General features: G+C 39.6%; 1 protein-coding gene across 3 annotated transcripts in view; it reads right to left on the bottom strand.

Moving 5' to 3' along the window:
- Window positions 1–14,319, bottom strand: part of Larp4 (La ribonucleoprotein 4) — a 70,863-nt gene that overhangs the window by 33,164 nt on the left and 23,380 nt on the right. For 2 of the 3 annotated variants that reach the window (XM_050122415.1, XM_050122417.1), the window contains exons 2-4: window positions 7,300–7,438; window positions 6,065–6,220; window positions 834–909 (exon numbers count right to left, since the gene is read on the bottom strand). In XM_050122415.1, the coding sequence (XP_049978372.1) occupies window positions 834–909; window positions 6,065–6,220; window positions 7,300–7,438 (371 nt within the window). The remainder of the gene's footprint in view (window positions 1–833; window positions 910–6,064; window positions 6,221–7,299; window positions 7,439–14,319) is intronic. The other variant, XM_050122416.1, reaches the window with a different exon arrangement.

The following is a 14,319-nucleotide window of genomic DNA, read 5'->3' as shown; positions in this document are numbered from 1 at the left end:
TGTTTCACCAAATTGTGGGGGGGGGGGGGGAATGGAAAACACTACATCTGCATATAAGTCCAATTTTCAATTATTTTCTAACAGCTTTTGTTTTGTTTGAGACAGTCTCACTATGTGCCTCTGGCTGTCCTGGAAGTCTCTATGCAGACGAGACCAGCCTCACCTCTGAGACTCACCAGCTTTTGCCTCCCTAGTGCTGGGATTAATTAATATGTGTGTCATAATGCCCAGTTGTAAATAGTTTTACATACTGAAACTTTATAGTTTCTAAGCAACAAATATTTCTATGTAATTCTCACCTGTAAATAAGCTATTTTGAAACATTCGCCTAAAAGGACTTCATGTTTAAGAAAAAAAACAAAATTCTTGACCTATTGTTTTAGGGTCTTGCTAAAATTACTCTGTTCAAAAGTTAAAAGAGCCAACTCCTAAAAACTTAAAAGAGATTTTTTCCTTCCTTTTATTCTGATAGTTTTTAAAAATTATTTTCCTTTTGTTTTTAGAAAACTCAGACTACAGATGAGCCTAGGAAAAGTGTGCAATGGATACTGTCATTTGCTGAGAAAAGATAAACAAACTAAAGGCTACCCTTAAGTCTAAATAAGAAATATACTCAAGAAAGATAGCAAAATCTGACTAAAGAGAATAATAACACGGGGAGGGGGAGGGAAATGGAAGGCAGTGGCGGGGAAGAGACAGAAATCTTCAATAAATAAATAAATTAATTTAAAAAAAGAAAAAGAAAAAAAGAGAATGATAACTGACTATTGCACAGGTATTTTATATCTACTCATTAAAAACATAAAAAGAATATCAATTAAAAAGATCTGTACCGTGAAAAACAGAACTCTAATTGTTTTCTCAGACATTCTTTTAAGTCTTCTGTAGAAATTGTTGAATTGCTTTCTCCTGATGGCAGAAAGAGAGAGAGAAAACTGTTAAAGTTGTCACAGGTAAAACTTAACACATATTCTGAAGTCATCGATTAACTACAAATTAAAATGTAAAACAAAACTGTATTATTAAATCAAGTCTAATTTCTTTCAACTTACACTTTTTCCAGCAGTACTTCATACTGACTGAAGCTTCATCTTACTGAGCTGGAGCTGAACTCCGAAACACAAAGAGTATTCATCTAGCATGTGTGTGGCAATGGACTCAATATGCGTTGTCACACACATAGTTCATACATGTCAGTGAGTACAGTGCTTGTCATACAAGCATGAACCCCAAGTTCAAGTCCCAGAACACACATTAAAAATGTCAAATGTGATGACATCATAGCGCATACTTGTACTTCCAGTACCATGGAGGTAAAAACAGGAGGTCCGTGGGGGCTCTCTAGCCAGCTAGCCTAACCTAATGAGTGAGCCCAAAGCCTGTCTCAAAGACCAAGGTGGAGAAAAGCACAGATGCGCGCACACTTCTCTAAGAAATAAGGAAGGACCATTCGAACAAAAAGTATTTGACTACTATGAAGTTAAACATTGCCCTGATCTCATTTGTAAAATTGTGAGGCAGGCAGATCTCTGAGTTTGAGACCAGCCTGGTCTACAATGTGAGTTCCAGAACTGCCAGGGCAACACAGAGAGACCATTTCAAAAACAAAAACATAAAAAATTGAAAACTACTCAGTTCTTCAAGGGAACACGAAAGAAAACAAGAAACCCCAAACTAAAGGTGATCTAAAATTTAAGACAGGAACTAAAGTGGGATAGATTGTGTTTATGTAACTATCTGCTCTACTAGCATGATATCCACTGTGAGTCACACTCATAATTCTCTTTATACCTTTTTTCATTTCTTGACTTGTTTCCTCAGTTGCTTGGTTTTGACTTTTTGAGACAGCATCTTAGGTAGTTTAAACAAACTTCAAACACACTATGTGGGTAATAATGACTTTCAAGTCCTAACCCTTCTACCAACAAGTGCTGAGATTATATTGCACAGGGTAGGTCTTACTATGTAGCCCAGGATGGCCTTAAAACACAGACTATAAATCCTCCCCACAAGGAAGGAACACAGAAAAAATGACTAAGAGCAAATGTCCTCTCATGATTCTAGAGAAGTTAAGTAACAAGATGAACCCTAAGCGAAGCATATATAGATTCACCTGTAAAGTCGAAATAGACAAGATTGCCTGACAAAATTGGGAGCATGGGGGTGAGGGGAGAAGGAAAGATGTGAGGGGAAGGTGGAAAGGAAAGGGGAATGGAGAAGGGGAAGGAGAACTTGAGGGAACGGATAATCTAGATGGAGGAAGAATAGAGATGAGAGAAAGGAAAGAGTTATCTTGATTGGGGAAACCATTATGGGGTTAGCAAGAAACCTGGCTCTAGAGGAATTCCCAGGAATCCACAAGGATGATCCCGGCTAAGACCCTAAGAAATAGAGAAAGGGTGTCCGAACTGACTTTGCCCTGTAGTCAGACTGATGAGTATCTTAAATATCACCATAGAACCTTCATCCAGCAACTGATGGAAACAGAAGCAAGAGACCCGCATCAGAGCTCTGGACTGAGTTCCCAAAGCCCAGTTGAAGAGTGGGAGGAGAGAGAATATGAGCAAAGGTCAAGACTATGATGGGTTCACCCACTGAAACAGTCTGCCTGAGCTAACGGGAGCTCACCAACTCCAGCTGGACAGGGAAGGACCCAGCATAGGTCCAAACTAGTCCCTCTGAATGTGGTTGACAGTTGCGTGGCTGGAGCAGACTGAGGGGCCACTAGCAGTGGCACCAGGATTTATTCTAACTGCTTGTACTGGCTTTTTGGGAACCTATTCTCTTTGGATGGATACCTTGCTCAGCCTAGACATAGCAGAGAGGGCCTTGGATCTTCCCCAAAGCAGTGTGCCTCACCCTCTCTGTGGAGTGGATGGGTGGGTGTGTGTGTGTGTGTGTGTGTGTGTGTGTGTGTGTGTGTGTGTGTGAAGGGAATGGAAGGAGGGGAGGGAGTGGGAACTTGGATTGGTATATATAATGAAAAAACATAGTTTGTTCTCTTTTTATGCACACATGTATTTTCATGTGTGCATAGAGGCCAGAAGTTGATATTTGGTGTCCTCTATCATTCTCCACCTTAGAGATAAGATCTCTTGATGAACCTGCTATGGTGGCTGGCTAGGAAGTTCCCAGGATCTGCCTGTCTCTGTAACTAGTACTAGGGTTAGACTCAAATCTACTATGCCTAGCTTGTATGTGGGTGCTTGGAGTCGGGATTTAAGCCCTCCAGCAAGTACTTCACTCACTGAGCACACCTCCTTGGACTTAATATTTCCTCAATGATTAGTTGCTAAACTTAAAATAAACAGTGATAAATTAATTTCAACAGTAATGATGGTTTTTCATTCTAAGTATACATATCCCTCCCTCTCTCCCTGCTTTCTTCCTTCTTTCCTCTTTTGAGACAGCATTTCTCTGTGCAACAGCTCTAGCTGTACTGGAACTCGCTTTGTAGACCAGGCTGGCCTTAAACTCAGAAATCCTCCTGCCTCTGCCTCCCAAGTGTTGGAATTAAATGAGCACACCACCACTGCCCCAGTAATATATGTAATCTAAATAATTTTTTACATTATTATTTTATGTACATGAGTGTTCTGTCTACATGTATGCTTCTGTATCACATCGTGCCCAATGCCACTGGAGGACAAAAGAGGACATCAGATCCCATAGAACTGGAGTTATGGATGGTTTGTGAGTAGCCATGTGGGTGTGCTGGGAATCAAACCCAGGTCCCCTGGAAGAGTGCTATTAACCAACAAGTGAGTCATCTCTCTCCAGCCCCTGTGGAATCTTGTTTTTGAAAAAATTATTGTGGGCTGGAGAGTTAAAAAAAGTACTAACTACTTTTTGCAAAAGACCCAAATTTGGTTCCCAGCACCCAAGTTGAGAGTCTCACAACGATATGTAACTCAAACTCCAGGGAGATGCAACCCTATGGCCCCCACAGGCACAAATATATACACATTATTAAAGAAAAAAAGTAATAGTGTGTAAGAAAATGTGTTTAGGCGTGCATATGGCAACCGGAAGACAGTTTGTTGGGTTGGTTCTTTCCATCTACGTACATGTGGGTTCTGGGAATTGAACTTAGGGTAGCAAAGCACCAATACTCCATGAACATTTTCACCTGTATATGCAATCTGTTATATAAAGGTCACCTCTCCAAATGCTAAGTGAATAACCAATTTACTCAACTTTCAATGTCATTTACAGGAAGCACATTCAAACTAGCTGCACTACACCATTTATCAAGCCTATATTCAAAGTAGCCAACTAGGGGCTGGAGAGATGACCCTGACTGTTCTTCCAGAGGTCCTGAGTTCAATTCCCAGCAACCACATGGTGGCTCACAACCATCTACAATGAGATCTGGTGCCCTCTTTTGGCCTGCAGTCATAATACATGGAGGCAGTACACGGTATTGTATACATAATAAATAAAATCTTTAAAAAAAAAACAAAGTAGCTAACTGTTAATTATAATATGACCATAAGGTAAAAGGAGACATCACTTTCTTTTTGTTAATTTACTTTTAATAATTAATTTTGTCTGTGGACCACCATGTACATACCCGGCCCCTGCAGACCCAGAAGATCACACTGGATCCTATGGAACTGAGTTACAGACCGCAGTGAGCTGCCTCATAGGTGTTTGAGAATGGAGAGCAACCCGTCATCTCTCCAGCTATGGACTTATCACTTTAAATTTTCATACGGGAATAGCAACCCCACATCTCAGAAATTACCTTATAAGTCAAAGGACTTAGAAATCTATCCTGGGAATGGATATGCACACGAGGTAGAAGCTAGCATGAGGAACTGAACTGAGATCCTAAGCACCCAAGTAAAAAGTTAAGCATGGCTGCCTCAGTATAAGGGGGCACACTAGTGGTCACAAGCTCACACAAACCAGACACACAAACAATTCTAAGTATTTAAAAGGTTAATTAAAGCTAGGAATGGTACTGAACACTTCAATACCAGTACCATTTTGGAAGCAGGCAGATCTGAGTTTGAAACCAGTTTGGACAACTTAACAAGTTCTAGGCCAGCCAGGGCTGCATACTTCATATGACACAGCCTCAAAGAAAGAGGAATAATTGAAGATAATTGCTTATAGATTTTGTTCTAAATCATAGGGTTATTTGAAGCAGAAAGAGATATGCCTATTACAACAATTTTTCCAAAAGACCCTTTAGAAAAATAAAGTTAGATAAATACAATCTATAGTTCACTTCAGTTTCTTTTAAATTTCCTCCACTTTTATGGCTAGAGAGATGGGTCAGCAGTTAAGAATTTTTTTGTAACCCCTTTAAATCATATTGACTACTACCTTCAGGCTGGTTGGATCAATATGAAAAAAAAAAACAAAAACGGAAATAAAAAACCATTGCAAACAGAATCACAGAAGTCGGTTGCTGACATTAAAGACAGACTCCACATTATGTCTAAGTGAGCTTCAAACTCTCAATCCAGTTGCCTCTGACTCCCAAGTGCATGGATTAGGAGTGAGTGTTTCCCCTGCCATCTAGAACTATGTATCCCTCCCCCCACCGTGGACCTGGCTGTTCTAGAACTTGCTCTATAGACTAGATTGGCCTTGAACTCAGAGATCCATCTGCCTCTGCCTCCAACTTGCTGGGATTAAAGCACACCACTGCTTAATATATACTTTTTTCTTAAAATTAATCTCTGAAATACAATACTTATTTTAAAATAAATTTCATGCTGACAAAAGTGATAGAAAAACTGATAAAACTGCAATTATCAACTAATAAAGTGAGAAACTCATAACTTTTGAAATTTGGATCTTTCAATTACTTTCTCCTGTTATCTTTAATCTCACGCTTTTCTCTAACAGGTCTCTGCAAAGACTTCCTCTACAAATTTTATGTCTGGGTACTAGCCAACAGTATTTTTAATAATCACCTAAAAGTTGTTTGATAAACGCTTCTTTTCAAAATAGAAAACAAATTGATCAATATCATGTTTATCAAAACAATGACAGGAACAGAGCTAAGGATATTAAATTCTCATTTTTAGCAATAAAAAACAAAGGTTACCAGAAACATCGTATATTTGATAACTCAGATCTTCTGGTCCTAAAATCATTCCATCAGCTGACTCTTCGATGTCTGTAGTATTTCCTGTGGTTTCACAAGCGGGAGAATACATGACTTCATACTCCTTGCACATATCTTCTGAAAGTTCTGGATTACCTGTTTTTAAGAAACAGTATTAAAAGTAAACAGGAATTATTTAAACCCACCTTCAGTGACTAAGTCATCCTCTAAAAACAATTTCAAGGAATTGTACCAGTTGGAGAAAATTTCCCCATTGGCAAGAGTTATTTCTGAGCTGGGTGGTGGTGGTGCACGCCTTTAATCTCAGCACTTGGTAGGCAGACAGGTGGATCTCTGAGTTTGAGGCCAGTCTGGTCTATAGAGCGAGTTTCAAGACAGGCTCCCAAAAAGTTATTTCTGAAAACAGACAAGTTTTGACTGTATCCAGCTAATTCCTTTGCTTACTTTCCTGGAAGCATCAAACACAATGACGGGTTATCACTTTCCGTTCTTTCTGTTATGCAGATGAGGGAAATAAGCATGCCAGGTTAACTGCCCAACACCAGTGAGTCAACACATCTGATGATGACAGACCCAAGCAAATCTTATCAGAACTTCTAAAGGACATGGGCTATAAAATGGGCTAGATGCTGACCCAAAAACACATACATTAGTGACTAAAATCATGTAATATATAAAAAAAAAATCATTGACAAACTATAACGCTAAGCATTCACAAATAAATTCAAATCTTTGGACCTGAAAAGTGCCCCCAACTGTTTGAGATAAAAGCTTGGCACCTAGTGTGGCAATATTTGGATAAACTGTGACTCACTCCATCATTGTATTAATCTGAGCTAAAGACCTTAGCAGCTCTTAGGAAATGATGGCACCCTAAGAGCTCCGTGGAGCCTAAATGAAGATAAGAGCTTTGTGGTGGCAGGTCCTAAGCTCTTTTCTTTCGGGTTCTTTGTTTGCGGGTCCAGTGATCAGCAATTCTGCTTCACCAAGAGACTCAAAATGCCCAAAGTGATGGGACCAAGTTACTATGAACTGAACCTCATGAACCAAAATAAACTTTCTTCCTTAAAGTTGACTTTTCTTATATATTTTGTTCAGCACAAAAATGTTAACCAACACAGCAAATAACCAAAGGCTATCTCAAAGTTGTTTGAGCTAATTTAATCATACATTTAACCAAAATTTAAATTTTCCAATAAATACTTAAGACTTACCCTCAGGATGAGATCCAGATGTGGCTGCAGTTTCATGCCAAGTGCTTTCCGTTACAGGAGTGCCATCTGGATTTCCAGAAGGAATTTCTTGCCATACTTTGGCATTAGGATTTAAACCAGTGCCTTTAGATGTCACCTGCTAAACAATCAAAAAAGATCTGTGTAAATTGAGATCAAGGGCTTTTTTATTACTTAAATTTGAAAATAAAATAAAAACAGCAATACTAACGGACAAACAGTACATAATTATTAGGTCTGTGTTCTCCCTACTCAAGGGTCTCTACACAGCTCCAGTTGTCATCAGTCTTTGTCTACTTCCTAAGCATCAGGATTACAAGTATGGTCAGGCGATGGTGGCGCAGGCCTTTAATCCCAGCACTCGGGAGGCAGAGGCAGGCGGATCTCTGTGAGTTCGCCTGGTCTACAGAGCTAGTTCCAGGACAGGCTTCGAGAAACCCTGTCTCGGGGGGGGGAAAAAAAAAAAAAAAAAGGATTACAAGTATGTAATCACCCAGCCAAATACTAGCTTCTGATCCATGTGAAAATAAAACATTTAAAAGTAATTGATCTGAGATAAGAATTTCAGATTTCGATGTGAAATATGGCTACCCATGTAATAAAAAATATGCACCTCTACAAAATAGTTTTCTTGTGAAGATAGGGTCACGCTGTGTAGCCCAGGCTGGCCTAGGACTCACAAAGATCTGCCTGCCCATACCTCCTGAGTTTGTCATTAAACGCATGTACTACTATGCCCGGCCTTTTTTAAACACTCTTTAAAATGCTGCCTGAGCAGGTGGAGGAACAGGTCTATACTCCCACACTTGGTAAAGGCAAGAGGATCAGAAGTTCAAGGCTGACAACAACTATTAAGTTTGAGGTCATGTTGAGCTACATGAACCTATCTCAAAATAACAAACAAAATTTTATTTTTAAAATAAACTGAGGCCAGGCGGTGGTGGTGCATGCCTTTAATCCCAGCACTAGGGAGGTAGAGGCAGGTGGGTTTCTGTGAGTTTGAGGCCAGCCTGGTCTACAAGAGCTAGTTCCGAACAGGCTCCAAAGCTACAGAGAAACCCTGTCTCAAAAACAAACAAACAAATAAATAATAAATAAATAAATAGAGAAAGTACTATTTTACACCAACCTATTTGAAAAGATAATAAAATTTATTGAAAGTATTCACATATCTAAAATGTTTCTAAAAGCAATGTAGTAGGCACTCTTAACTGCTGAATTTCTCCAGCTCTCTTCGAATTTTAAAATTTATTATTTACCGTATGTGTGTACACAGAGATCAAAGGATAATACTCAAGAGTTGGTTCTCTCTCAATCGTGTGTCCTGGAAATCAAACTCTTCTTAGTGCCAAATGCCTTTATCTTCTAAACTGTCTTACCAAACCCTTCACTTAAAAATCCCCGCCCCATATGTATGTGTTTCTAGGAGGCCTATCTGTCTTTCCAGCATTAAGTCATGAATTTCTCCCATACTCTTCTAAAGAGTCAATCTTTTACTTGAGTTTCTCCCAGTAATATTCAATGAAATATTATTTTGTTACACTCTACTGTTTGCCATATATATTTCTTTTTCTGTTTGTTTGTTTTGCTTTGGTTTCTGAGATAGGGTTTCTGGCTGTCCTGGAACTCACCATGTAGACCAGGCTGGCTTCAAATGAAAAGAGATCCACTTGCCTCTGCCTCCTGAAAGCTGGGATTAAAAGTGTGTGCCACCACCACCTGGTTTATATTTCTTCACTGCTTTCTTTTATCAACTGAAAAAGTTATGAGAGCAAGCAAAATAGCTTAGGAGGTAAATGACCTGCCACGCCTGACAACTTGGGTGTGATCCCTAGAACCTAGAAGAGAGAACTGACAAAGTTGCCCTTTGACCTTCACACACCCACACCATGGCATATGAACACATTTAAACACCACACACATACTAATAGTAATACATTTGATTTTTTTTAAGTTTTGAAACTAAATCTGGAGGAGAGATGGATCAGGTATACTGTGTGCCGTGTCTAAGATCACTCATATTTTAAGAACAAGTACTTAAGTACTCCCCACCACTCTACCATTAGTTACTCGCTGGTTAGTGATTGTTAATTTAGTTAAAGAATAATTTTTGATAGCAGAACTACAAAAACTTGTGCTAGCCTAGGTCTCCTCAACGATATTTAAAACTTGCTGGTATCAATGTTATGGGGGGGGTGTGATTACTGTTTAAATGTGGAATCTTTTTGTTGTTTCGAGATAAGTCCTTCCCTCTCTGTATAGTCCTGGCTGGCCTGGAACTCAGAGATCTGCCTGTCTCAGTACCTTCTGGCACTGAGCCCTAAAATGTGGTTGCCTTTCATTGATTCTACACAATTCTTGGAAATAATCTCTTTACATTTTGCCCCTCTGCTTTATTACTTCTTTCTGGACCTCCAATACAACATACATACACCTTCTCATCTGTGTACCATCTGTTCCATGTATCAAACTTTTTTTTAAAACTTCTGTCCTTTTTCTTCCTCCAACCCTGAAAAGGAACCTCACTATTTAGTCCTGACTGATCTAAAACTTCAAAAATACGCCTCTATCTGTTTTCTGAATTCTGAAATTACTGGCATGTACCACCGTGCCAGGCTTTGCATTCTAAGCAATTTCTTAATATCTTCCTTCAGTTCACTAAGTTTTTTCTAAGATGCTCCCCAAATAATAAGTTGTAAGTCTCTAAGTCCCTTTTTGTCATTTTATTTTATTTGTGGAAAAACTGAGAATTATGCTTAAATTGGACTCTGTGTGTGTGTGTGTGTGTGTGTGTGTGTGTGTGCGTGTGTGTGTGTTTCAAGACAGGGTTTCACTATAGTTATCAAGCCTATCCTGGAACTAGCTCTTGTTGACCAGGCTGGCCTCAAAGTCACAGGGATCCACCTGCCTCTGCCTCCAGAGTGCTGAGATTAAAGGTGTGCGCCACCACCGCCTGGCGCTTAAATGGACTCTTATGAAGAAAAATTTTCCTTTTCTGGGTGCACCATGAACCTTGAATTATCATTCTCATTCATATTCATTCATTCATTCATTCCCTCCCCGTCTCTCTCCTAAGATCCCCCCCCCCATCTCTTAAGTGTTGCTAGGATTAAATATGTAGGCCTCGCTCAGCTACCTTACATTCTCAATCTAGGGCTTTGGGAAACAATAGGGTGGTGAATTTTAGTCATATTCCATGGGGGTTGGGAGAGACTGGGGTTAGAATTACTGAAGGCCTTTCCCATACGAATCAAGGCAAAACTTGGCAGTTTCCCTTTTCTCTAAGAACTACCACTTGTTTGCTTCTGATTTACTTTGTATTCTGCTTCTGAGCACAAAGCACTACTAGGCCACCAAGGATCAAATACTAAGGGTAGCCCAAGTTTTTATCAACTTCTACAAGTAAGTACTGGTACAGCTACTTTCTTAGTGACTCAACACTCCTAAGGATCACATGGAGAAGCAGAAGAGAGTGCTCTGAAGAAGGGCTGAGTAAATTGAGTAGCCTTGCTTTACAGCCAGCTCTTGACAGAAACGCTTAAACACAAGAGACCATAGCCACTTGTTCAAGACAACACTGCTTAGTCACCGAGGAAGGAGAAGCCTCATGACATCATAAACATTCCACAACCTCAACACGTCACACCAGGGATAATATGGTTCTACATTAACAGTGAGAATAAACCGTAACAGCAAAGAATCCAGTTCTAAATTTTTCCAGAAGAATACAACATATTTTGCTTTTAAAATTAAAGAGTAATTAATACATTTGAGAAGCAAGTATGCAGAAAAGTAAGCAGAAATAAAACCACTATTGTTATTAAATAATTATATAATTATAGGTTTTGACATCTCTAAAATCATAAGGCACTTTTATCACATTATGGGGGCTGAAGAGACAACTCAGGTTAACAGTGACTTTTTCCAGAGGACCCAGGTTCAATTCCCAGTACTGAGATGGCAGCTAAAAACTGTCTGTACTATGTATAGTTCCAGAAGATTGAATACCCTCTTTTGGCTTCTGTCTGCACCAGGCACAGACATACATGCAGGCTAAATACCCACCCATGCAATAAAATAAAAATCTGCTTATGGTTTATACATTCCTTGAGCACCTTTGTTCTGTTTTGTTAACTATACTTTATTTTATCAGAAACATAATCGTTTACGGAGTACACATGCCTGATATTTAGGCAATGGGTCTCAAAAAAAAAAAGGGGGGGCAGAAAAAGTCAGGCAGTGGTGGCATACACCTTTAACCCCAGCAGAGGCAGGTAGTTTGAGTTTGAGGCCAGTCTGGTCTACACAGTGAGTTTCAGGACAGGCTCTGAAGTTACACAGAAAAACCCTCTCAACCCTTGCCCCCAAAGATAATTCGTTAATTTAGTTAGGAACGAGCCTAAAGTAAAGCCAAGCTTTCATAATTAATAAGAAGTCTCCGTGTTATTTGAAAGATTCATTACAAACAATCCAGTAGTTCATTCCCATCATTTACACAACTTCTCTATAGAACTGACAATACTGGTCAAAAAAGACTTACATGTACACATTCATTGGTCCAGAAATCATACTTATTTGACTTACTAGGCAAACAAAAGAACAAGTATTGAAAAATGTGACAAAAGGATGTTCATCATGGTTTTTATAACAGTGAGCTAGAAACATTAGACGTATTTACTCGTACAATAACCCTAGTTCATACATTAGAATACCTCAGAGCCTTAAAACCAGACGTATGAACTCTGAATACACTTTAATAAAGTCAATTTGTTGTTTACCCCATGCGTATGCAAGGCGTTAGTACCAGATGAAACTACGCATAAAGCACACAAGACCACCTATACAGATCCACAAGTGGGAGGAATTACTAAGTGAATGAGGAAATGTTCACAAAAACCTTTATAAAAAAGAAAGCAACTCTCTTTCTATGGAAATTACTCAATTGTATGAGAACAATACACATGTACAAGAAAAACTTGTAGAGATCAAAAATAACCAAACACTTACCCCTAGGCAATAATGCCTTTTATTTCATTTTTGTGCTTTTCTACAATTTCTAAAACTTAATGTTACTTTTATTATTTAGGTTAACAAGTAAAATTTCACTTATTTTAAATTATATTCATTTATGGTATATAAATGTGACATTTAAATAATGTATAGATACTGGCAAAAACAAAGTTCTTGCCTGCATGTATGTCCGTATGAAGGTGTTGGATCCCCTGGAACTGGAGTTACAGACAGCTGTGAGCTGCCACATAGGTGCTAGGAATTGAACCAGAGGCCTCTAGAAGAGCAGCCAATGCTCTTAATCACAGCCCCCAAAGCACACGTTATACACACACACACACACACACACACACACACACACACACACACACACACACACTTTGTTGTTGCCAATGATATGGAGAAAAGATCTTATTAAGTTCAGGCTGGCCTCAAACTCACTATGTAACTGAGGATGACCCTGAACTTCTCATTATCCTATCTCCACCCAAAGTGCTGGCATTTATGGGCATATGCCATGACACTAGGATAGTGTCACCTCCCTTCTTTTTTGAGACAGAATATGTAGCAGGAGTTATCTTCAAATCCAAAATCCTACCTTGGCCTCCTAAGAAAAAGCATAGATAAACAAGTTCTAGATAAACAAGTTTGATTCAACCTAAGGATTTTTCCCCCGATTGATTGATTGATTGATTGATTGATTGATTATGCAGTGTTCTGAGAAGAGGGCCCCAGATCTCATTACAGATGGTTGTCAGCCATCATGTGGCTGCTGGGAATTGAAGTCAGGATCTCTGGAAGAGCAGTCAGTGCTCTTAACTTCCAAGTCATCTCTCCAGTCTAAGGTTTAATAAAGTCTTGCCCGGACTGAAATCTCAACGTCCAAATCAGGAGCAGAAGGAGAGAGCATGAGCAAGGAACTCAGGACCGCGAGGGGTGCACCCACACACTGAGACAATGGGGATGTTCTATCGGGAACTCACCAAGGCCAGCTGGCCTGGATCTGAAAAAGCCTGGGTTAAAACCGGTCTCGCTGAACATAGCGGACAAGGAGGACTACTGAGACCTCAAGAACAATGGCAATGGGTTTTTGATCCTACTGCACGTATTGGCTTTGTGGGAGCCTAGGCAGTTTGGATGCTCACCTTACTAGACCTGGATGGAGGTGGGTGGTCCTTGGACTTCCCACAGGGCAGGGAACCCTGATTGCTCTTTGGGCTGACGAGGGAGGGGAACTTGATTGGGGGAGGGGGAGGGAAAGGGGAGGCAGCGGTGGGGAAGAGACAGAAATCTTTAATAAATATATAAAAATAAATAAATAAATAGTCTTGCATCCTATACAGCTTGATAACTGTATAGAATAGGCAAACATCAAACAGCTAAACTGTTGTTCTCCTGTAATCTTTGTATAAATATTCTCAGAACTCAGCAGATTGAGATTAGAAATTTGAGGCCAGCCTGGGCTACACAGACAGACTGTACTTCACCTCCCCCCCCACAAAAAAAAAGTAGCTTTGAGTTCTAAGTCAGTCTGGGCTACAGAGAAAGAGCCTGTCTCAAAAATCCAAAAGATCAGTACAAATCCTATAGAAGTCACTGAGGCTACACAGTTGCATAATGCATTAACAAACTAACCTGTCAGAGTAGATACTGAAACTGTTACCAACTATTGCCAACATACAGTAGATATGTCAGCATAATTACCATACAAAAACAACCCAGCTATCCCTAAAACTGAGACATGAATTTATTCCTCTTATTTCCCCTGCCTATTACCTTTTTTTTTGAGACTGGGTTTCTTTGTAGCCCTGGCTGTCCTGAAATTCACTCTGTAGGCCAAGCTGGCCTCAAGCTTACAGATCACAGAGATCCACCTGCCTCTGCCTCCTGGAGTGCTGGCATTAAAGTTGTGTGGCACCACCACCTGGCCAATCACAACTATTTTTAGACAATGTATCTCATTCCCAGAGAATCGAACAGCCATGATTTTTT

The sequence above is a fragment of the Alexandromys fortis genome, unplaced genomic scaffold (assembly GCF_014885135.2).
Source record: "Alexandromys fortis isolate MF-2015 unplaced genomic scaffold, M_Fortis_MF-2015_v1.1 scaffold_216, whole genome shotgun sequence".
NCBI lineage: Eukaryota > Metazoa > Chordata > Mammalia > Rodentia > Cricetidae > Alexandromys > Alexandromys fortis.
Note: the sequence above shows the minus strand (reverse complement) of the source record. Positions and strands in the feature narration are given on the sequence as shown.